Raw genomic sequence first — 23781 nt, 5'->3', positions numbered from 1 at the left:
AACTCTCAAGGACCAACACCCAAAATTCAAGAGGAAGTTGACCATTTTGGTTTGACGAAGACATTTTAGATGCATTCATGGGCTTCTACTTTGACAATAACCCAATTGCGAATATTTTATTTGTTCCTCTGCCTTTTGATGATCATTTGGAGGGTTTGCCGCGCTATGGCTTTAATTCTTATTATTGCCTTTAGTCCATATGAATCGCGAAGCAGCATTTAGCTCGTGTAAAGAGAACACAGATCTGTGTTTAACATCAAAGTAATAAGTAAATCCACTTTGTGTGTGTGTGTGTGTACTTGCGTGTGTGCGCGTACGACAGCGAAACAGACACACTGGCGGTACCATTAGGACTCGCTCACATGCCGACGCTCTTTACAACACACTCCAACGGAGGAGGTTAAAAGACTAAAGAAGGTAAAGAATCTTGACTTTGCAAACATCTCTTTTGAATTAGCTCTTAAGTGAAGTGTTGAGTGTGTGTGTGTGTGTGTGTGTGTGTGTGTGTGTGTGTGTGTAGTGGTGGTCCGCGGGCAGCTGTCAGCACCACAGGGACACGGCGCTAATAAGGACTCAAGGGGGTTTTAAGGGCCCATCACAGGCGGCTTCACATTTGGCCCTTAAAAAAAGCGGTTGCACTTCACGCTTTTTTTTTTTTTTGCTGAGCTGTTTCAACTCGGGCGGTGGGAAATTGGGTAGGTGGGAAAAGTGTCCTCTTTGGATAGACCATTAAAAAAAAATCTGTCTCCCCTTCATCACCATTTAGACGTGCTTTCCCACGTTTGAATTGAATTCTGTTTACATACAATAATAAATTCATATTCATGAAAAATATGTTTTGAAAAGTACTACCATTTTTTTTTTGGGATGTACATTTCATTCATGTCGATCTTTGGCAAATGGGTTCTGTGGCTGATTTCTAATTAAAAAAATAAAAATGAAAAATCCAGGCACCTCTTCATGGAATTTTTCTGCTCAAAATAGCGACTTCAGGCCAAAATGGCTGACTTCCTGTTCAGTTTCAGGGATGGGTCCTTGAGACTTTTTCTTATATCCATTTATGTTAACCAGTGAAACTGTCATTGTGGGCTATTTATCCGATGTGTGAGGATTGCAACGCCATGTTTGCGGCCGGGATACACACATTTGCAAAAACTGCTCCGTTTTTGAGCAGACTGAATGAATGCATCATCAAGATTCCACGAGCTATCAAGACAGTATCGGCAACAGCAACAAAAAAAGAATCACAGAATGCGTGTATCTGGGTATATTTATGAAATTGAGCGCTAAAAACTGTCCGGAAGCACTTACCATTTGCATCGCCGAGCTTCGGGGGGTGTGCGGCTCGATGAGCAGCTGGCAGGGGGTCTGCCCGAAGCTTTGAATTTGAGATTCGACAGCCTGGGAAGACACAAGTAAACATATCGAGTTGTCTCTAACACGCCGAAAAAATGCGTCGTATCAGCGACCGCGTGGATAAATGCACACTCTTGCTCATATGAAAACACTTTTGCACTCCCGTGACAAGCGCGCGCGCACACCAATTGATCCTCCACAGAGGGCGGCGGCGTGCAGGCTGGTTAGGTGGTGTTAATGAAGAGGTATAGGACCATAAATGTCAGAGTCGACGCCGGCCGAGCGGCCTCTGGACATTATCACGGCGCTCACTGTCACCGGGACTGCAGCACGCCGGGGGGGGGGGGGGGGGGGGGGGGTGTGCAACCTCGACGAAAATGTCTTTAAAAGTAGTCCAAAAAATATTCCCAAAAAAAAACTAACCCTAACCCAAGGAGATTTTTGAATTGAGAGAAAATTAAAAATGAATTTCTATGTCCAAAGTCCGTACATACATATTGTATGACATATTAATATTACAACAACATAATGTGTAAACTGCCCCAAAAAAGTGTTTAAAAAAATAATCACGTAAACGTGAATGATATAAGTGATTTGCAACAACAAAAAACATTTGAAGAAGTTGTAAGGAAAATGTTTGAAAAATGATAGATCAATTACAATCATTCCTTCTTTGATTGCTGTAATAAAATACCTTTTTTTTTTTTCAAAAACAAAATAATTTGACACGGCATGTAAAATAAATAAATAAATGGGGGGAAAAAAAAATCTGTAATAGCAGCGATATGCCCGATGTGGCAGCAGATTGACCACAAATGTGATTCGGGAACCACAAAAGCTCTGGCTACCGAAACATTAAAACAATCCAATTGTTTTTCAAACGTGATCCTCAAATAAATGAGAGGCGACAGCAGAAAACGAGGTCAGAGTCAAATCAACGTGAGGGCGATAAGAGCAAGGTGACGTGAGAATAATCGTCAGAGTTTCTGGCCGGACCAAAATGATGACGGCGTATCGGCCTGCGTTGGAGTGACGGTTTGTGCGAGTCGACTGACTCGCCGAGGCTGCGTGAGAGCCGGCTCACGATTGGAGACCCACGAGTGCTATTTTGCATGACTTGAAAGCACGTTGATGCGAAAAGCGTATTTGCTCAACAAGACAACTTGAAAAGCGACTTGAACCTTAACAAAAAGGGGGCAGTCGGGGAATGATCACACGACAATTGAATTCAAAAATTTTCTTTTGTCGAGACATGGATCCCGATCCATGATAAAAGTGATCATTTTACAACGTCTTTTTGTTCTTAAATTTCCTGCTTTTTCATGGCGAATTGTCAAAAATAACAAAACGTTTAACATACCAAGATGCCCACATTCGGTGGCAAGAATGTTTTATGGTTTAGCGATAGCTAGCCATCTCGGATCGCTACTTCCATTTGGGTCACATTAGGGCAGATTTTCTTGTTGCCAAAGTAGTAACTCTGGAATGTATCCAGAGAATTTATCCTCTTAAAGCTGGAACGGCTGACAATTTGTCCCGTTTCACGGATGACCATCAAAACATTTTTCGTGTGTTATTTTAGACCAATGATTGATTGAGCTGCTTTAGAGTTGTTCTGTGAAACTAACACAGTTAGCATACCAAAAGAACAAGCTGTTAGTCTTTTCGAAATGACTGTACATTCTCAACTCTATTCTGTTTTATTGTCTAAATTCAGAGTGAAGATGTAGGCCGCTACGGTAGCTTAGCATGTGACTCTGCTTTTTGCTTTAGCGCGTTCCATGACATCAGCGGTTGACTTCATTGAGCGAGACAGCGCCCGATTGTTTATGCGGCTGTGTGTAAGGTTGGTGTGGCAGCAAAAAAGAAGAAATGTGCCTTTACTTTATTTTGTTGACATCAAGTCACACATGAGCGCGAGCGTAGTGAAAGAGATCCTTCAGAGCACCTCGTCAGCCTCGTCCAGCTGTGGGAAAACATCGGAGACGCGGCGCGCTGTGACTGCAACTTCCATTCACGGAAGAGAACGCTAACATTTTCCATACCGGCCGGCGTGCTAAGTGAGAGGACAGCAGTGCATCAGTCAAGGTCATAAAGGTTGCCTTCTCCTCTGCTTAAGCATTTTGCGGCCCCCCCCCCCCCCCCCCCCCCCTGCTACGCTGCGGGCCAAAATGGCCTTTTTTTTGTTAGTTTTTTTGACATTCATTAAAACTGATCTCTATTGCACACCCAGCAAAGTCTGTCAACCCGTGTTCGACAACACTCAGATGAAAGTGGGCAGGTAGCACGACTGCCGTTTGGGAGGTTCGAACGGACCAGGAGCATCAGCTAATGCGTGGAAGCCACTCCTCGCAGCCACTCAACCCGTCTTCATTATGGTGACGTTTACGAGGTCTCCACTGCAGGTCAGCGCGTCCCGTCTTATACGCAGGTGATTATATGCCGGGGATTTGGCGGTGGTGGTGGTGGGGGGGTCCTTGGCCAAGGCCAATCCCGTTTGGGGGCGCTGGCCCATGTCTGATGAGGCTTTTCTATATTCTATACATTTAAATGGCGGCCACGCCCTCCGACGCCCGACGTTGCTTGATTTACGCTGCCGCTTGACAAGACGGATCCTCATGTCAAACGTGACAAATTTAGGCTAATCTGTGTCGACAACACAAAGAGGTGAATAAAAAAAGGTGGTGCAATTAAAGTGGGGAGGGGAAGGAAAAAAAATGGATTTTTTTTTAAATCAAAACGAGATGGGAAAGTCTCCACCCACAATTGTATTTATTTGTTGGCTAGTTTCCTTTTTATGAGGTCATATATATATATGGTTTTATTTTGTTGCTCTATGTTAGTGGATGTCTCGTATTTTCACTCTATTTTTCTTAAAAACAAGAGTCATTTAATACAAACAAAAATCTCTACGTTTTATTTTAATTATTAGTATCTACATTTGTGAATTCACAAAAAAAGAAAAAAGTTTTATTTCATTCAAAATTTTGCCTTTGAAAAAAAAAACATTTCAAGTTGTATTTTAATGGAGTTGTGATTCATTTCGCCTATTAAAACGGTTCTAATTTTACTGAAGGAAAAAAAAGGGGCAAAATAACCCCCACCCAAAAAAATTACAAAAATCTAATACAATGATAATCAAATAGATCGAATGTTGGGTATACTTGAATTATTCGACTTCACTTTAAATTCACAATGTTTAGATTTGTTTAACTCACTTTCCTATTATTGTTCCATTTAATTGATAATTAAAACACAGCCTGGCAGACCAAATCGTATGACTTCATCAAACACTGAGATTTACTGTAAAGTACCCAAAGACTAAATAAACAACCAGTGAATTTTTTTTCCCCTAATTTCCTTGGAACTCCACTGAAGTCCGCCAAGTGTGCGCAATCCCGACGAGGCTCGGCAGCATTGTGAGAAGTTGCAGGATTTTCCCGTAATCATGAGCGAAAGAGGGGGAAGCCCTGCGCGGCCGTGAGAAGGCCACGTCGGCTGCGTGCTTCTCGTTATTTGGTCAGAGGCAACACAGATGTGCATTAATGTATCTGCGCACGCGCACACACACACACACACACGCACACGCACACGCACACGCACACACACACACACACACACACACACACACACACACACACACACACACACACACACACACACACACACACACACACACGCACACACACACACACACACACACACACGCTCTCCTCGTACAGGCAAGACAGGAAGTAATCATGCTTCTGCAGTGGTCTCGGCAACATGCCCCAAACTGTGCTGAGATATTCCAAACTCCCCGAAAGACGGAAAATCCATACAATCCTGTTCGTTTATGTCCATGCGTTTATAAACATGCACGTGTAAGTGGTCACCGAGCAGAGCGTGGGCACGCGTGTTTGTGTGTGTGTGTATTTGTCTACTCATCAAAATTCTACAACCTATTTGAGGATGGATGAATCTGTCCTTATCATGGTGAACCTTAACTTTTGGTACGTTGCAGTGCATGGCATCAATAAACAGGATCGACATTTTCACATCAGGGTGTCCTCGCTTTTGTTGGCGCCCGCTTTGACATAAATGGCTGCATGTCAAATTATTTCGATGGGAGGCGGTCAACTGTCGTAAATGGTGTACACTGACTTACTTTTTCTTCCATGTTGCCCAAGAATCAAATGTATTTTTATTGCGTATTTACATCCTAGGCATGTTCGTTGGATATTAAAAGTCTACACACCCCTGTTCGAATGGTCTTGCGACGATGTCTCGCGCTGTAAGGTGTGACTACTGAAATCCCTGAAAAGCTTTCAAGAAAATCTGAACTTTACTTGGGGTTAATCAAAAGCGCTCTAAATGGTGGCAAGTGTGTGTGTGTCAATTCTCACAAAAATGTGGCACTTTTTCTTTTTATATCCACTGTTGGTGCGTCTTAAAATAAGGACTCGTTGCAAACATTTCTGTCTTTCTGCAATGAAATTAGCCATGAAGTTTTTTTTTCATAAACTCATGCGCTGCAAGGCATCAACAAATGTCCTTGTGCGTGTGTGTGTGTGTGTGTGTGTTTGGATTGGGCCAGATGGGACCTCGCAGCTGCCAAACAACACAGCCAAACCAAGCAACCAGGAACACACAAGCCACTTCCCCGGTCAACTACTTTCTTCCTACCAAACAGCAATCAAACACAAAACGTGCGTCTCACTGCCGTGACAAAGAACAGCCTCCGAGAGAAAAGCGCAAGTCGCGCTGAAAGCCAGCTCGCTGCTCAGTAATGGCCGACTCCGGGGACACGCCCTTTGTCGTCTCAAAGCTCCCGCACAGCTTTCGGGGGTCGGTGACGAGCAACAGGTCCCAGCGACACCACTTCCGCAGGAGCTGAGCTTAAGAGGCAAAAGGCTCGGCCGGGCCGGGACGGCACAGCGTGGGTTTATTTAACTAATTAAGGCGAAGGACGACATGTGAGACGTGAAGACTCGCAGATTCCACTCGCCGAGAACGTGCTAGACCAGGGCTGGGCAAACTTTTGCACTTTTTTGGACTGTTCGAACGGACTAATGGGCCAAGTAGTTTTGGGATGAGGTGGAAAAAAAAAGGCTCAACTATGTCCATAAAATATCTTTTTTGAATTCTTGCTATTTTTAGCAATCAGTTTATTCCTGTACCATATGTGAGCCTCCAGCATGAAATCGATGAGAAGACGCACTGTCGTGTTTTTAGCCACAGCTCAAAAAGCAGTTTTTTTTTTAGACTAAATAACACGCATGAACCAGCTGCTTGACGGTACCGCAAATGTGTGTGCATGTTTTTATGATCCGCAAAAATAATGAAGAAGCACTGATCCATTACTGGGGACTGCGTGTAAACCAAAAGACAGGGAAATGAGCTTGGGCTTTAACTGTGCACGTGTGTGTGCCGGCACGCAAATGACCGCGCCGGCACGGTCATGAATCTGCATGCGTATGCCCGCGTGTGTGCGCGGCTGTAAGGCCAGAGCACATCTGGATGGGAATTAGGGTGAATGAGGTGATAAATCAAGCTTTCACCCCTGGTGCCCGTCAAGCTGCGGCCACTGAGCATGAAGGGCATCTGAAGTCGTGCGGTGTCTCCTTTTAAAGCCGCAACTCATCTCCATCCCCGCTCAAAAAGACCCTCGCTTCAAGTAGAATTGCTGCTTTATTACATTTAGGCATGCAGGACTCCAGATGACCACGAGACACACAGACAGCTACGGTAGTGGTCCCTCTTAGCCAATGGGATACCAGGAAGATGTTGGCTCAGGGATGTCAAACTCATTTTTGTCGCGGGCCACATTGTTATTACCCTTGGAGGGCAGTGAGGACTGAAACTATATAAACAAGTCCAGAATAACGTTTTATTCAAGTATTTTTTTAAGTAGCTGGAATGAGGGGATTGCTAACAAGAAAATGCTTACATTATATCACTGATTTATTACATATGAAAATTTGAAATTTTTGTACAGAATTTAGCAAGCATCATGGAAATTATCGTTGATTTGCTTTTGCGGGCCACTTAAAATTATGTGGTGGGCCACATCTGGCCCCCGGGCCTTGTGTTTGACACCAGTGTGTTAGGTAGTAGCCAATGGCAGAGCAGCATCAAGTATGTTGCGTTCAGGAAACTCAGAGCTGCGAGTAGCAGTGCATACATACCTTTCGTATCTTGAAATTTGCTTTGGTAACCAGAGCCAATATTTCGACTGTTGAGGCGTTTCGTAGTTCGTAGTAAAATTTCGTAGCAAGAGACGTTCGTAACTAGAGGTACCACTGCATATATATTTTTATGTTCGATACTATAAGCCGATAATCGTTACAAGACGATCCGCACTCCAAACTCAAACAGCGCTGACAGCCGGTTGCTGGCACGCCGCTTTTTTTTTTTTTTACTTCACATCAGATTGGTGAACTTGTCAGGAAGTCGTTTGCTGGGCTGGGGTATTTTTTTTCTTCGTAGTGGTTGCCGCGCGTCGCTTTCGGGCTTGTGCGTTCAGAACGGAGGCAATGAATAATGAACGAACGCCGAGGTGGAGGCTCGGAGCAGTCGGAGGGCGAGACTTGGTCGCGGAGTGCTTCGCTCAGCGATATCGGCGCCGCGCATTGTTCATGCGTGCAAGCGTTTTAGCAACACGACTAATGGCCTCTCCGTGAAGTACCGGCGCAGCGATGGAACACACGCTTTTTATAATAATCACATTATACTTCCATTTGCCCTAATGTGCACGAATTGCTGACTCAGCAGGCTCTTCAACGGAATGCAACCTCAGGCTTGATCGGGCCTTGAGGAACAGAATTAGTTACTGAGATGGCTGTCGTGTACGCACATTCAACACCCCCCCACCCCCCAAAAAAAATCCAAACCCAAAGAAATCCAAAATTCATAAACATTAAAAAAAAAAAATCAATACCTAGAGGTTGCCGTTTTTGAGTTTGATGTCGCCAAATATGGTTCCGTGGAAAACCAATATGCCTCTCACCTCTCTGAGCATGGGGTCGCCGATGGAGCTGAGGTTGACGGCGCCTTCGTAGGTGAGATAGTAGAAGACGTTGAGGGCTCGGGTGGCCTCGGGCCCCTGCTGCTTGTAGCCGAAGATCAGGTCGATCCACTGGTGGAGCTGGCATGACACAAACTCGCTCTCCAGGGCCTGCGAGACAACATTCTTGTGTCATTTTCAGATCGAAAACAACCCGTTCAAAGAATGAAAATGAATTTTTACAGTGATTCGGCGATTGTATTTTTGTGGGTTTGGTTTTAGAGTGCAAGTCCAATAGCTGTCGACTGAAAGTGACGTCAAAGTGCCCTCGCGCTCACGTTGCCAATGTCACAGCTTAGGTGTTTTCCGGGATTGGTCATGTGACGTTGGCAATGCGAACCCGAGGGCGCTTTGATGCGAATTTCAGTTGACAGCTGGGGGTGGAATAATGTCAAAAATCCATCAACGAGATAGGAATCAGAAGACCACGTTTAGGCCAGTGGGGGCACATCAAACAAATGACTGTAGAGAACATTTTGATCTGAATTCCCAGAGTTGAGCACTTTTGGTGGACTGCCACATGCAAGACAACACTGAGCTAGAATTTCGATGCAGCGTATTTAAGAAAAAGAAGAAGACGCAGAGAAGCTGCAGTAATCCCACAGAGAGATATAATGGCTGTGAGCAAAGCATGCGCAGCTGCTCTGGGTGTGAAAGACAATGCTAATTTCTGTTAGCCTGTCTGTGGCATTTTACATTATATGTGAGCATCATGCTTGCAAACCGGCAGCAGATGAAATCATTGGTTTCAATAGAATATTTCGGTGTTGTAATATACAATGTTCAATTTTTTTTTTGTTTTAATGGATACGTTTTACCGTCGGCGTCATTCGGAAGTGGTGACAAAACAGCTTGAAGCAAGCAATCCTCAACAGGGTTTCATTGCAGATGCGCACCACCGTCCCTAAACATGTTCATCATGTCATTAGGCGAGGAGCGGTAATTCCTCGAATGTCGTCAAGTCCTCGGAGAACGCCGGCGAGCCGTTCTCTGCCACACAACCTGCCAATAATTTCGCTAACGAGCAAAAAGCACGACGCGTCCATATCTGATCATTTGGGGAGCATCCGGCCATTAAAGGAACTCTTGTTGTTCATTAGGGAGACATTGCAAGGCTGCCGTCTTTGTTCTTCTCTCTACCGAGTGCGCCGCAGAACAGAGATGCTCGCCGCTTTGCCTCCTCATTAGCCAACCATAGAGGCCGGGGGGGGGGGGGGGGGGACATTTATGGCGGCCTCGTGAAAAGAAGGCAATTGTGTTAATTTGTGTAAAGCTGTCGGCGCCACAAAAGCCCCTCTAAGCACAACCAAATTAGAATGAGACAGTCCTTGATTGTCATTGCTGCCTTGTGTCACATTAATTTGCGGCAAAACATTAGCCGGCGCTGCACTTAAACGGCAATTTATATCATTTAATTTTTTACGGCGGAGCCGCAGCGCATCCCTCACTTAAATGTGACTTTTTGACAGCTCGTTCCGCCGTTAATTCGTCCCCAATCTCTTAATTACCGGCTTGCAATCATGTAAGAAACTGCGGGGAGAAAATAGGAGAGTGCGACTCAGACACAGACCATATTTTTTTAAGTGTGTACAGTATTTTATTTTCTTTTTTTAATCACTTTCAAGAAGTATTTCAAAAGGAATTTCTTACGGTGATATGACATGACATGGAAATGCTTCAATCAATCAATTTAACAGCATCATCTTTTCATTATTGCCCGACATTTTTATTCTTTAGTAACTTTTTTTTTTGTAAAAATTTGGAATGCAGAAGCTATCGCACCTCACACATGATATGATATTTAACAGGGCTCGGGTAACAACCAATCATGGATCATCTTCAGAAAACAGGTGAAATCATTGGTTTCCATTGGGTGTTAACTGAGTAACTATGATGTCATTTTCTGTGGCCAGAAATGGGCAAAATGGCCGCCTGCTGTGATGGCCAAAATCAGGTGGATTTTGAGGCTTAATTTATATTCCACATCCCCCCCACCCCCCCAAGATGGTGCCCGAGTTGGCACGTCAGCAAGTGCTTTTCAAGAACCTTGCTTTTGTTGTTGTTTTTGTCTTTTGTTTCTTCACTTGTCACATTAACCCAATTACAATAAGAAACAAACTGTCATTTACCATGCTACACCTCGCAAAAAAAAGTTTTAAAAAAACATAAAAGGAAAACAGGTTTTAAAGTTTTGAAAATAAAAACACAAACAAAATATTGTGGCCTTTAACATAAAAAAATAATTGTTGATAGATTCGTATGTGGTTAAGGCTGGAAACAACCGAGAAAAAAAAATCAGTTACTGTGTTAATTTTTCCAATCATGTTACGCTTCTCAAAAAAAAAAGAACAACTGTGAAATATTAAGTGTTGCGCATTTGACTGTGTGCCAGTTTGGGCGTGTTGTGTTGAAGGAGCAGAAGGTTTGGGCCAGATAGCGGATTCCTGAGGTAGGATCGAGTGCCCCCTTCACAAGGAAGCATGCGGGATTATTGATGGGCCAATTAGCATCCAGTTTTTGTGCCACCCTCATCCACAGGGGCTGCTGTGACAATTAATGAATAATTTAGTAGCCTTTATGTAAATTATGACAGGGAGGGCGGGGGGGTTGAAGTCATCACAATCCCAAATTACTATTTCATATTTGACGAAGTACATGGATGAGACTCACATTTGTCATTAGTGGGGCGATTGCCTTAATAAACAATAACCTTACCGAAATATCAATTTATATCCATGGTAAGTTAATAAATTCATATCAAGTAGTCACATCAATCTTGGTATGTTGAAACAAACTGCCAAATAAATGGAAAAAAAGTGCTTAGAGTTTTTTTTTTATACTCCGGTTGGCACTCTCAAGCCAGTTTTGGGGGGCAACGCCAATGACCTCTGCTCAACGCAATTTCGCACCAGGTTGAACCTGGCTGCAAAATTTAGTAGGTTTATGAGTGTGTGAAAGCCTTCAAAATGGTACTTTATTTGGTCCAAGAACAATAGCTACAAAGGAGTAATGAAGTTACCAGAATTGAATTTCAAGCGGTTGTCAAAATAGGCAAATAATAACTCTGGGTCTGCATGAGTTCGAGCTCCGCTGATTGAGGACCCCTCCTCTAAATATCCTATAAAAGTCAGAAGTGTCTTTGCCAAAATATCATGACCGTTCTCCCCCCCCCTCCCTTTCAGTCATTGAGTGGGGGGGCTGTCTCACAAAAGCCAATGAAAATACACCCAAAAAACAAACATGCCCAGACTGGGTCAGATTACTTGTATTATTTTCCTCTTTGAAACATAAAGCATGTCACTGGCCAAAAAAAAAAAAAAAACTAAAACAAAAAAAGACTTCACCACCCGCCCCCTCAAAAGAAACCCCAAGAGACATCTCCAGACTGACACTTTGACTGAGTCGCTGTCAACATCGGACACATTACAGACACCATATTGTTATTGTTAAGACATGACATCCTTCCCATAAAGGCCAAAATACGAAGGGATCAGTTAAGAATCTGGCTGACACGTACGTTTTTTTTTTTTAATCACGATCTCCAAAATGTGACCTAAAAAAGTTTTTGGGGGGGCGGGGGCGGCTTTTAGGTCATGACTATGATCCTTATTTTCCTACTCGAAAGTTTGAAAGGCCATTAAAGAGTCTTTGTGAAATGTTTCTACGCCTGCTTGTGGTTTGTGGCTTTTTCATAGTCCACGCCGAGCGCGATTTACCTTAAGGAAGTGAGCCCAAACACTTTTGGCTCCACAAATCCATCCGAAAGCCACCTAACAAGTCGATGCGCTCATTTGCATGCAAATGCATGTGCATGTTTGATGCATAATTGGTTGCACATGCTTCGTGCGGTGTTGTCAGCGCTACAAATGTTTTTGGTTTTGGATCGATTACAGAAAGATAACGCAAGCACGGATCAGGTGTGTATACAGAAAACATGTTTTATTACGTCCTGTTTAGGAAGGGGCGCCTGGGGTTTACTACACAGTTCCATTCTTGCCGTAACGTTTTCCCCTCCATAATTTACTATTTGTAAAATCTCCTATTCCCCCCGCTGCCCCCTCTCCCCCACCATTATTTGCTGACAAACTTACTTGTTTGTGGTCATAATATTGCTTTGGTACCATCTTGCGGCATCTCGTTGCCAAGAAACTATGTTCAGGTGAGGGGAGGAGATTCATTAAGTCAGGCTATCGCCCTTTTAGAATAGAAAAGTAGCGCATTGACACCGTTTTGACACCACAAGATCCCAGACAAATTGTGCGTTGCTTTATATGCATTACCGCCAGCTACAGGATTGGAAGGGAAGAACAAAAACCAGCAGATCAAAACTGAGTCAAGTTCATGCTGAGGGTCATTCGGGTCTTGATGAGCTCTCCACTGAGTCCGGATTTTGATTTTATGATATGATGAAATAGCGCGATTTATGGGGGAGTAAGGACTGAGACCTGCCGTGAGGAGGAAAAATCTGCAGGTAAGTGACCCCCACCTTGCTTGGCACAAAGATAGCACCAGATGGCCCCCAAACAATATTTTGTTACGAGACATGGCTTTAGTCTGAACACAAAAACAGCAAATAGGTGAGTTGTTCAGTCAACACCAAAGTTTACAAAAGACGAGGCCAATTTGAGAATGCCAAACCGCATACATGTTGGGGGGGGGGTCACTGTATTTAAATTGAAATAACCAAAATCCCCGTCATAATTCATAAATTGTCATCATTAAGTACAACTGTGCCACCCCCAGCCCCCTTTCCTCACCTTTCCTTCCTGGTCAGCCTTCTCCCCCCACCCCTTTTTTTGCGCTTTCTTCCAGTCATTTGATCCTCGGGATCAACTCCCTTGGACTCGCTCCGGCCCGAAGGTTGACAAGCGCTCTGATTAAAGGGCTTATTAACTCGCTGTAAACGAGAAGCCGACTGTCATCCAGGGAAGCCCGGACCGAGGGGCCCGCCTTGACATGGACAATGGGGGTGGTGGTGACGTTAGGAAGGAGAACCTCGGAGCAGCCGTTTGGTTTATTCACATGCGAGAACCGCAGATGGGCCTTGGGGCGAAGGGGGAGGGGTTCAGACCCCCACCTTCCAACCCGCTTTGCTAATTAGACAGGTCAAAATTGCAAAAGTTGCGTCCGTGGGTCAACGGAGGCAGTCACGGGCAACTCGAAACCCGATACCAAACCTTCCACCGCCTTCATCCGCTCGAAGAGGAGACTTGTGTGGAAAAGAATCCCAAAGAGCAGTGATTGGACCGGTATCTCGTCAAAACAAACACGTCACGTCAGGCCGGGGTGGGCTAAGTGGTCTCATTTACGGCACAGGACAAGCAAGTAAACAACGCTGATTGGGAAGTAAATGGGCAAATCTAATGGCACTGACTCAATGCTTTGGTTTGGTTTCATTTCGGGGTTGAAGAAGGTGACAGACACTGATGGAAATGCTGTACATCTAGAACATAAACGGAAACAACAACAGAGTTATGATTTGACAGAGGCGGCGTAGCCTAAATTGCACCACTTTCCACATTTGCCGATATTCCCACAAGAAAAAGAAAATCAGATTAATGAATACATTGAACAAATTTTCTTCAAATAAAACATTTCTTTAAGAAGGAAGTCAACTAACGTAAAATGTTCTTTGCGCCTCCGCTGTGCTAGCACTGCAGCTACCGCTTAGCTGGTGCCTTTGACATTCTTGACTTACTTAAAAAGGTTCAACAGAAGCCAAAACAACTAACGCAACTTGTCCGTCAAACGGACGCCGAGATAAGGACAAAGTTGAAAGAGAAGAAGAAGAAGAAAAGCGTTTATCCGGGAGGATTGAAGGGAAGGACAACATTAGCGAGCCGGTATGTCAGCAGCAGTAGATCAGCGCATTTCTCAGGCTCTCCGTCTGTGATGTCACCAAAGAAGACGAGCAAAATAGCGGGACGGGGAGGAGGGTGGGCTCGTAAAAGGCGGTAAACATGTCCTCCCTCTGCCGCACGACGATCCTCCTCTGGCGAGCGCCGTCTGACATTAGCCAGATCACCGCCAGCGCCTCGCCTACGCCGCCCTGTTCCCATTGCGCGGCGGTGAAGAGTAGATTAGCGTGCCGCTAACGGGGAGTGCTACTGACATTCACTCAGTCGGCGCGTCAGTCCATCTTGCGGTGGTTTACCTCAACTCACACGTGCGTCTCGGCGGAGAGCGCAGAGAATCTGGTGGGATTGACATTTATGCGCCAGCTTGGATAAAAGGGGAAAGCAAACAGACGTCACATGACGCTTCATTATGGATGGCCGCCGCTGTGAGCGCTCGGGGAAGCGTGGGAAGAAACGTGGGAGCTACTTTCGCTTTCTATATCATAACGTAGATCCACGTATACAGGAGTATCTTACGAGAGCTCAATTCCGCAAGTTCGAGAGCTTTTCCTTCGGCTGGTATAGACACAGAGAAGTGAAATGTTTGTGACTTTCTTTTGAGTAGTGTTGATATTTTATTTGATTATTAATTGTAAGGGGAAAATGTGGTGAATATTTTTTCTGTTGTTCATTATTTATAAAAAAAAATTATGCTCATGGCTTGCTAGCTTGGCTGGCCAAAGATTCGCCATTTTCAAGCACAACAGTATTCAAGCCCAAAAGGTAAAGAAAAGCTGCAGCGTTAGCTTCTTATAAGCGGCTCATACTTTGGCAACACGATAGTAGGAGAGTATTTTAAATGTGGCGATGTATCTGCTGCATGCGCCAACAGCCACATATCTACCATACTCACGGACAAGTATAATTTGGAGATGAAATGCTGCCTCCACAAATTAAAAACACAGTGGTGATGTGACTGGTTTTGGAGGACATGAGCTGTCACTTAGTTGATTTTTTTTTCCGTTTTAAGCAAAAAACTGTAATGACGACTTGATGAAGGTAGACAACTTCACAATAGGCTGCAAGTAGTAAAAATGTTGTCGCAAGTTTAATGCTAACACAATGCAACACGCCATCGAAGGCATCAATATAGCCGTAGTTATAACCCTTCAACAATGGCTATTTGACCATAAATGACCAGTAACATTTGAATATAGCAAATAAGGCAAGAGTGACAGGTATGTATTCTTTATCCCCTGCGTAAAAAAAAAAAAAACCCACTAATATTACTGCTGCTCAGTTGGGCAACTTTCGTGTATGACTAGAACGGATTAATGGCCTTTGCATTCAATACAATGGGGAAAGATGCTTTGAGTAAGAAGATTTTGTGTTATATATTAAACTTGTGAGTGAAGACAACCCGTGAAAAGCAGACAACAACCTGGACTATAAAGAGGCAGATACACATTCACACTCACATTGTCACGGAGCGAGAACTGCACCCTCACAAGTCATGCGAGTGAATCACTACACAATCAGTGTTGTGACAGGGGAGCCGGGCTGCCATTCAAAGGTATGGAAATATGGTTTGCGTCATATTAATATGCCATGTGTCCATTCACGCTTCAGCCTGGTCTTTGTGGTTTGCCGTGTTTCAACAGCTGCAAAGTGCACCAAATGCCCCCAAGGGAGAAAAGTCATTTCAAGTATGACATGCCTTCGCAGAAGACAGAAGGTATCCGCTTTGCGAATGAGCAATGCGTGGTTGGAGATGACCCCGCCAAGTGCAGTACAGTGCGTAATTTGGAGGTGGACCTAAATTTGGGGGTCTATAAAGTCGCGCCAAAAATAAATTGTGTGTGTGTGTGTGTATATATATATATATATATATATATATATATATATACAGTGCACTCCGCTTAATAGAACACCATTGGGCCGAAGCGCTTCTGTTCTACTAAGCGGGGTTTCTATTAACCAGAGACACTTTATTAGGTACACCTTCAGACACGTCGACGACCAAGTTATGCACGCAGAAAACCCCCTGCTGACGAGTTAGAAGAGATATTTCGACTGTGGACGTCCATATCTTTAATCAAACAAAACAACAACTTTAATCAACTTCAGTCAAACATCTCAAATCACGAGAAAATTTTCGTTACTTTTGTCTGGAAACAGGAGTCCGTAATTTTGCGGTTGACTTCCCTCTCAATGCGCTGGATAAGAGGGAAGTCCTGGAAACCGCGGGCGTACCTTCTGAGAATCCGGCAATGCATCGTATGTCCTTCTTATCCGCAGGTGATAGCCCTCGTCTCTTGAATGAAGTTGAAGACATTGTGACGTGCGTGTGTCTATGTGTGGAGTGACGCGTGCTACCTGTAACTGTATACGGCTAGAACTACCGCGTTTTCTCGCGATAGTGGTACAGTATCGCGATAGCTACACTTCGAAAACCACTAGTTTACAATGTTCATTGCTTACGACCTGTTCTATTAAGCGGAGATCTGTTCTACTAAGCGGAGTATCTTTATAGGAAATTGCATTAGGCAAATCCGTTCCGGAGCCTTTTGCTCTATTAAGCGGATTACTCTATTAACCGGTGTTCTATTAAGCGAAGTGCACTGTGTGTGTATATATATATATATATATATATATATATATATATATATATATATATATACACACATACATATATATATATATATATATATATATATATATATATATATACACATATATATACATATATATACATACATATATATATATATATATACACATATATATACATACATATATATATATATATATATATATATATTTTTTTTTTATTGAGTTAGCATTGTTTCAAGACTCTCGCTACTGAGGTGTAGACGCATGTGTAGGCATAAGAAAGAGTTTAGACGATGATGGTTTTATCATGGTGACAGCTTGACCATGAAACAAACTAACTCGCCATCCGCCGGGAAAGGCTGAGTGGAAACGACAACACTGTGTTGTGGTCTCTACCAATGAGGGTTGAGCATGTGCTATAGCTTCTCAGCGTCAAGAGTCAGAGCCATCGCTCGTCTTGTCTTGAACCTTCAACACCAGTGATGTGGAAGGGGAACCCCCCTCCCCCCTCTAAAAGCACAACACATTTACAAAGCATGCAACTTATAATACAATAGCCCCGTGTATATGTGTTCACTGTGTGTGTGGTTTGTTGGTCTGTCAGCGCCACGACGAGAGAAGCACGCCTTAAAGTATGCAAATATGAGAGCAGGGATATAGGGAGCAGAAAATGTGAGATGTGTAGAGTTTTACTACTTTGGACAGGAATGGTAGCCCCTCGTTTACCCCGGGAACATTCTTTGAATTACTACGGATCAGTGCCTGGTTTGCTGGCCAAGAATTACACCCAAAACACAAATAATGAAGGCAAATAGATAATTGTATCTTCAATCATCTTTCTCTTTTGAAATCGTATGGCAGAGCCATTTAATTACCTCCATTAAAAATCCCTGCCACCCAAAATAAAATGTTGATGGTTTTGTTTTTCATCCAGGAAGATTTGCAGTACTTTATCAAAACGTGGAGTGATTACAAAGTTAAAAAGAACGTAAACCATTAAATTCGTGTGCAAACAGGTGTTGCTTAAAGGGTCAAAACCGCAACTGTCAATGCTAACTGCGAGCGTGTCAATGGCGCTTTGCTTTACATGTTAGCAGGGGCCGTTCTCAACAAAGACCGCTCGCTGCTGCTGTGTTTCTAAACGGAAGAAAAAGAAGACGTACGCAGTGTATCTGTTGCAGCAGTCATAATTTACGCTGGATTAGTTTTATTGCCCGGCGCGCAGCGCTCGCAGCTAGGAAAACAAGCTGCCGTTTGGCATGATGGTGACGGCAGCGACGACGACGACGACGCCATGTGTAATCCTTTATTCTGAGAGTCTTTTAATGGCCTCTCCAGATTGGACCTTAATTAGCTGTTAATCATCTCGGGCTCATAACTTCAAGTGGAGACAGCGGGTTGGAGTGTGTATATGCATGTTTGTGTGTGTGTGTGTGTGTGTGACTAAATCCGTGTTGCGGTGAGGCCATTAGCGGGCCCGGAAGCCCAAGTGAGCCAAACAGCCTATTAAGTCCTTCACTCTTCCGTCTCTGCTCAGTGCCGCGCTCATCCCTCTCGCGACGGTGCCAGCTGACACCCTGAAATGCCAGCGATCTGTCACAAGAGCAAGCCTGTCCACCCACGCAGCCGTACCTCAACCTCATCCTTTGGCACCATTTGGACTTTCCTTTTTTTTTTCTCCATTGAAACCAGGCCACCCTCTTTTTGGGGTCCATGAGGGTTGAGCTTTTTTTCATGTTGCTCGTATGTTCATATGATGAGTGAAACCTCTGCTTTTGTCATTCTTTGGTTTGGGAGGCCATTTTCGGGATCTTTTTCAACACTGAGTAGTTGTTGGTACCCCTCTGTTAATAAAAGATGAACCCACAGTGCTCACAGACATAACTTCAATCTGACAAAGGTAAACTGCCTAGCGATGGAAGGTGGGGAGCGGGGGGGGGGGTGTTCCTCCAGCCTTTACCTTTTTTGTGCTCATCATTTTCTTTCTTATCACTCAACCTCGTTTTCATTTACTTACTCTGTTTTATGTTTAGCGTGGTACACACCACGCCACCAAACAGCACGACGACTGCTTGCTGCATTGTAGAATGAATGACTGATTAGGTTTGAAGTCATTTGTGATGCCAATTAGATGACGTACAGTACATTACCGGTAGTTGAACATGACACTCTGGTCGAATTACTTTTAATCATTTTTGCCTTGGCCTATTGGGTGAGTTTTTTTCACATTTGGACCACAATTCAAATCAATATCTGATTTTCCTCGATTAATGTTCATTAAATTTGATTCATTATCACTTTCATTAACCGAAGGGTGAGTATTTTAAATATGCACATCTTCTTTATCAGCTGTATCGCATGTACTCGCTTACGGGGCCCACCAATTTGAGGTCTTTTCACTCTGGAAAAAAGAGTGTGAATTTGCGAGAATTTGACATGGGGATACAGTGCCGAACTCCGATGGTGACGAATCCTTTCATAAACATGAAAAGAACGCCACAGTTGAGCAGTCTGTGTTTGGACAGGCTTATCGTCATCAAGGCTGTCTGTCTCCAAAGGATGCAGCCTATTTGGAATATACTGTACGGACCTGAAACTACATGAGCAGGAACATACAGCCTAACAAAAAAAAAAAAAAGAAATAAAAATTTAAAGAATCCCAATCCTGAAAATAATAAGGATATTTCTATAAATATGATGTATTCTATAAATTATTTGTATTTTAAATATGAAAGCACTTTTGGGTCTAGAGGCGTAGAAACACAACACAAAAGGCATGCAGATGGAACCCCCCCCCCCAAAAAAAGACATGATGCATGACTAATGATCGGGGTCTGGTCATATTAAGCGGTTGGTTAGCAGGTCCCAGTGGCCACAGTCATTCAAAAGGCTGAAACGCCCGCTCAGAGATGGCCAGAATGTACACCGTCAGGAAATAACAATGTCATTTTGAGTTACCAGTGAATTCATTCTAATTACGTTCCTGGGCGCAAAGGAAACCTTTTGTCGGAAAGCGAGCTGCGAGGCTTACCTGCCGATTGATTCGCACAAACTCCTCCGGGGTCTTGGCCCAGGGGGGCAGCTCCACATCCGAGACCGCCGTGCCGTCTTCCATCACTCCCAGGTTGTACGTGTTGGCGTTGACAAACATCTCAGGGAGGTAGTAGAACTCCGGAATCAGCTCCTGCACCGTGAGCAAAACAATTGTGATCTTAGAACAACACAAGTGTGAGCTGGGAACATTCTAGACAAATACGTGGATTTCTTGAGTCTTTTTTGTGGGTTTCCTCATGATAGACGTGCCTACCAAATTTTAATGTTGCCAAAGAAAATTGGCCCCAGAGGCTGACTATTCCCTGACGAACATTTCCGTTGAAACAACTTCAAAATGTTCAAGGTCCACTCTGCCATGCTCGGCTCAGAACCAATGACGAAAATTAAAATCCTTCGCGAGTCGTCATAACTCGTCTGTCTTTTCAATATATAACGATCAAATGTGGTGGAAATCGGGCAAAATTGACAAGATGCCCCGGAAGTTGATCCAAAAATGTTCGCTTCAAATCAAAACGGCAGACTTCCTCTTATTTGAATTTTTAGGTGGGTCTCCTCATGACAGAGCAGCCAGCAGAGTATGACGGCTTTATTTGCCTGTCTCAACCAACACAACATATTCTCCGCACGTACGATGGCGAGACGCGATCCGGTTATGACAGCGAAGACGAGAGCCCTTCCACCACGCTAACAAAGCGGAACTTGTAGCATAATGAGCGTAAACAAGTGCAGACAAAGCTGCCCTCGGGGTTCCGAGCGCGTGTTATTGTTAGAGACCATGCTTCTCCAATTAAGGCGCCGCGAAAGAACCACAATGCCTCATTGCTTGGCCCCCGACGTGTAAACAACTGCGATGATTAAGGTGGAAGTTATACAGAACCATGCGGTGAACTGTGAACATTAAAAAAGATTACATTTCGTCTTTACTTTTTTTTGGCTGCTTTTCATGCTACGCCCAGACACGGCGAGTCATTTTGTGTGTGTGTGTGTGTGTGGGGGGGGGGGGGGGGGGTTTGGATACAAATAGTCAGAATATCAAAATTGGAATCTTCTTTGATGCTACTTATTTTTTGGTCAAATTAATGGAGTGGGACAGAGTATCAATTACGTTTCACTTTTTGACTGGGTCATCTACTTGAAATAGCTAGGCCAAGTTTAGTGCTATGCATTTTGGACGAACAAACCCAAGACAACTCAACTAAAATGTATTTAGAAAGCACTTGGAGACAAATCCATTGAGCTTCATAATGGCTTATTTTCCAGGCAGTTTTCACATTCGTTGCACTTTAAATAATAATAATAATAATAATAATACATTTGTGGGCGCCTTTCTAGAAACTCAAGGACACCTTACAACAAGCAGTTAAAATCACGAGTACAATGTTAAAAAACTACATCAAATAAGATAAGAAAAAATACAACAAAATAAATAAATAAAACAATGGCTTTATGGTCTGAGTGTGGATAATGATAATATCCACAACACAAAATCTGAAACACTTTGACGGGGTGGGGGGAACAAAAAAAAAAAAGAATTTAACAGTTTTCCAGGGATTTTAGCTATTGAGCAAGTATTTTTTAATAAACTCTGGGTTGGTGCTTTTTGGTTTTTATTTTTAGGCTTTCTTTTACACTGTCAACACAAGTAAAAGTGCAACTTTCATCTTTTCTCAGCTTACAACACACCACCACCAAATTGTTTTTCAGGCTTAAGTACGTTCTCTGTGTATCATGATGGTTACACCTCTCACTAATCTCAGTCAACGGCATACATTACAGGCAAAACCATGCACATATCTGCTAATAAAAGCTCAAACGTTAATCTCTTGTGTTTTACGAACCCAAATGTTTGAAGTGGAGAAGAGCTCACCACCGTTCCAATACTTTTGGAGGCGAGTGGCAATTTTTGGGGCAATGAGATCTCCAAGCAACACAGACAAATGTCGATGTAGAGCAAAGACCTCATCAAATGAGCAAGTAAACACAAGGGCTCTAAAAGCAACACGGCGCTTCCCCTCACTTGTGAAATGCCTTCACTGCGCAAAAAGATGACCTCCGACTTAAAAAAAAAAGACCCCACTCTTAACGAGACCCCGGGCTCATGGGGGTTCAGCGGCTGCTGTAAAAGCGGGCAGACACACACACACACACACACACACACACAAAGTACACCGCTGACAAAATACACACAGAGCAGCAAAAGCTGGGGGGCTCCACTCGAAGCTGCCTCGCATGCGGCATAATGTGCAGTGGCCCCTTTCCTTGGCCTGGTCAGAGGCCAGCCCCTCTGATCCCCAATCCTGTCCTGTCATGGGTCACTGCTCCACCCCCCCCCCCCCCATCCCCTCTCCACTTCCACTGTTCCTACTTCGAACCTCTGCAGGTTTCTCTGATGCCTTTGGGCTGAGGCTAGGGGTCAAGGGATTGGGGGGTCACGCTAGCGTCACCCAGGCTAGAGACACATTGAATCTGGGTGTTGTAGCCTATTATCACCCCTTCGCCCTCACTCTTTGTTTTTTGTTTTTTTGTTTTTTTAAAGTAGAAATAACACGCTGGGGCTTTTTGCCCTCTGGAAGGGACGATGGGCTTCCATGAATGGTTCTAATGCTAAAGCTAAATGGTATACTTGCCATGCTAAATTGAAATGTCTCTTCGCTAATTCCTCCTTTGCGTTGGAAGTGAGTGTGTGTGTCCGAGTGGAAAAAGTTGACAGACGTGTATAGAAAATGTATGGGGGGGGGGGGGGGGACTGATGCGGTCCAGAGTTCCTCGTTTTGAGGTGGTGTTTAGTCTTTGTAGAAAGTTGAAGGTGCGTAATTTTGGAGGGGTACTTAGTTTTTGTTTTCATCTGAAAAATGGCAAAATGTATTTTGTTTCAGGTTTTGTTTCAAAAGAACCCCTCTCCCAAACTTATCAGGAGATTTTTTTTTGTTTTTATCTGAAGAAAACATGCTCAGTGTTTCACGTGACAGACATTAAAAAAAATATATATGAACATCATTAGGCAGAGAAGATTTAGCGGGGGGTTTTTTTCCATCGAAAAACAGTACAAATATATTTGTTCAGGTTTTACCTAAAACGAACAGAAAAAAAAAAGATTTGGAGATTGCAGATTTTGATCGGACGATATTCCAATGTTGTGATGCGGTCCAGATCCGCTCGTTATGTTCATGTGACTTTTAAGCCCTCTTGGTCTGATCCGCCTTGACGGGTCTGAACGGAGGGAGCAAAACGGCCGCTTTCGCAATCAAGCGCCGGCCAACTACGCTGTAACACGATCCACATGTTTTATCTGTGGGGTGAAGGAGGGAGAGGGGCGGTGGGTATCGGCGCGCAATCAAGCGTCAAAACCCCGCGACACCCCATCAGCACCCCGATTCGGTGACCTGGTGCCAAGAGACCCTGAGATGGAAGCGTTGCTTTGACATTGAATGTCGGACAGTAAATGTTTTAGAGGAGCAGTTAAAAGTGAGCAAGGACTAACCTGGGCTGTTTTGGGGGGCAGGGAGGGAAAGGGGGGGGGGGGGGGGAATTGAAATTCAGGTTATGGGCTGGCTGAATGGGAGACAGATGAGGATTAGTCTACGGCTTTGATCACAAGACCGGGAAGATTTCATTGCCACGGGATTGTAATTGCTCGTGACTGGCCATCGCCAGTCCCTTTTTCCACTGCCGCTGTTCCTTGTCTATTGGAATATTCCACGGCCTTATTCATAGTTTACAGCGGAACGTCCCTCAGCTCCGACACCTACACTCGATCACACTGTAGGTGGAAGAACACGTCATAAAATCTAGGAGCGAGCGTATCTCAAGACAGTTAAAAAAAAAATTAAAAAAAAGCTCTGATGACACAAAAAGTCCCGAGATATGTTTCTTGTC

General features: G+C 43.9%; 1 protein-coding gene across 7 annotated transcripts in view; it reads right to left on the bottom strand.

Annotated features, from left to right (window-relative positions):
- lrba (LPS responsive beige-like anchor protein) overlaps window positions 1–23781 on the bottom strand; it is a 177564-nt gene that overhangs the window by 19173 nt on the left and 134610 nt on the right. For all 7 annotated transcript variants that reach the window (XM_052083595.1, XM_052083597.1, XM_052083599.1 and 4 more), the window contains 3 exons: window positions 19883–20035; window positions 8345–8512; window positions 1312–1401 (listed from right to left, as the gene is read on the bottom strand). In XM_052083595.1, the coding sequence (XP_051939555.1) occupies window positions 1312–1401; window positions 8345–8512; window positions 19883–20035 (411 nt within the window). The remainder of the gene's footprint in view (window positions 1–1311; window positions 1402–8344; window positions 8513–19882; window positions 20036–23781) is intronic.

Source organism: Hippocampus zosterae, chromosome 13 (assembly GCF_025434085.1).
Source record: "Hippocampus zosterae strain Florida chromosome 13, ASM2543408v3, whole genome shotgun sequence".
Classification (NCBI taxonomy): Eukaryota; Metazoa; Chordata; class Actinopteri; order Syngnathiformes; family Syngnathidae; genus Hippocampus; species Hippocampus zosterae.
The sequence above is the reverse complement of the archived record's forward strand: the minus strand, read 5'-3'. Positions and strand labels throughout refer to the sequence as shown.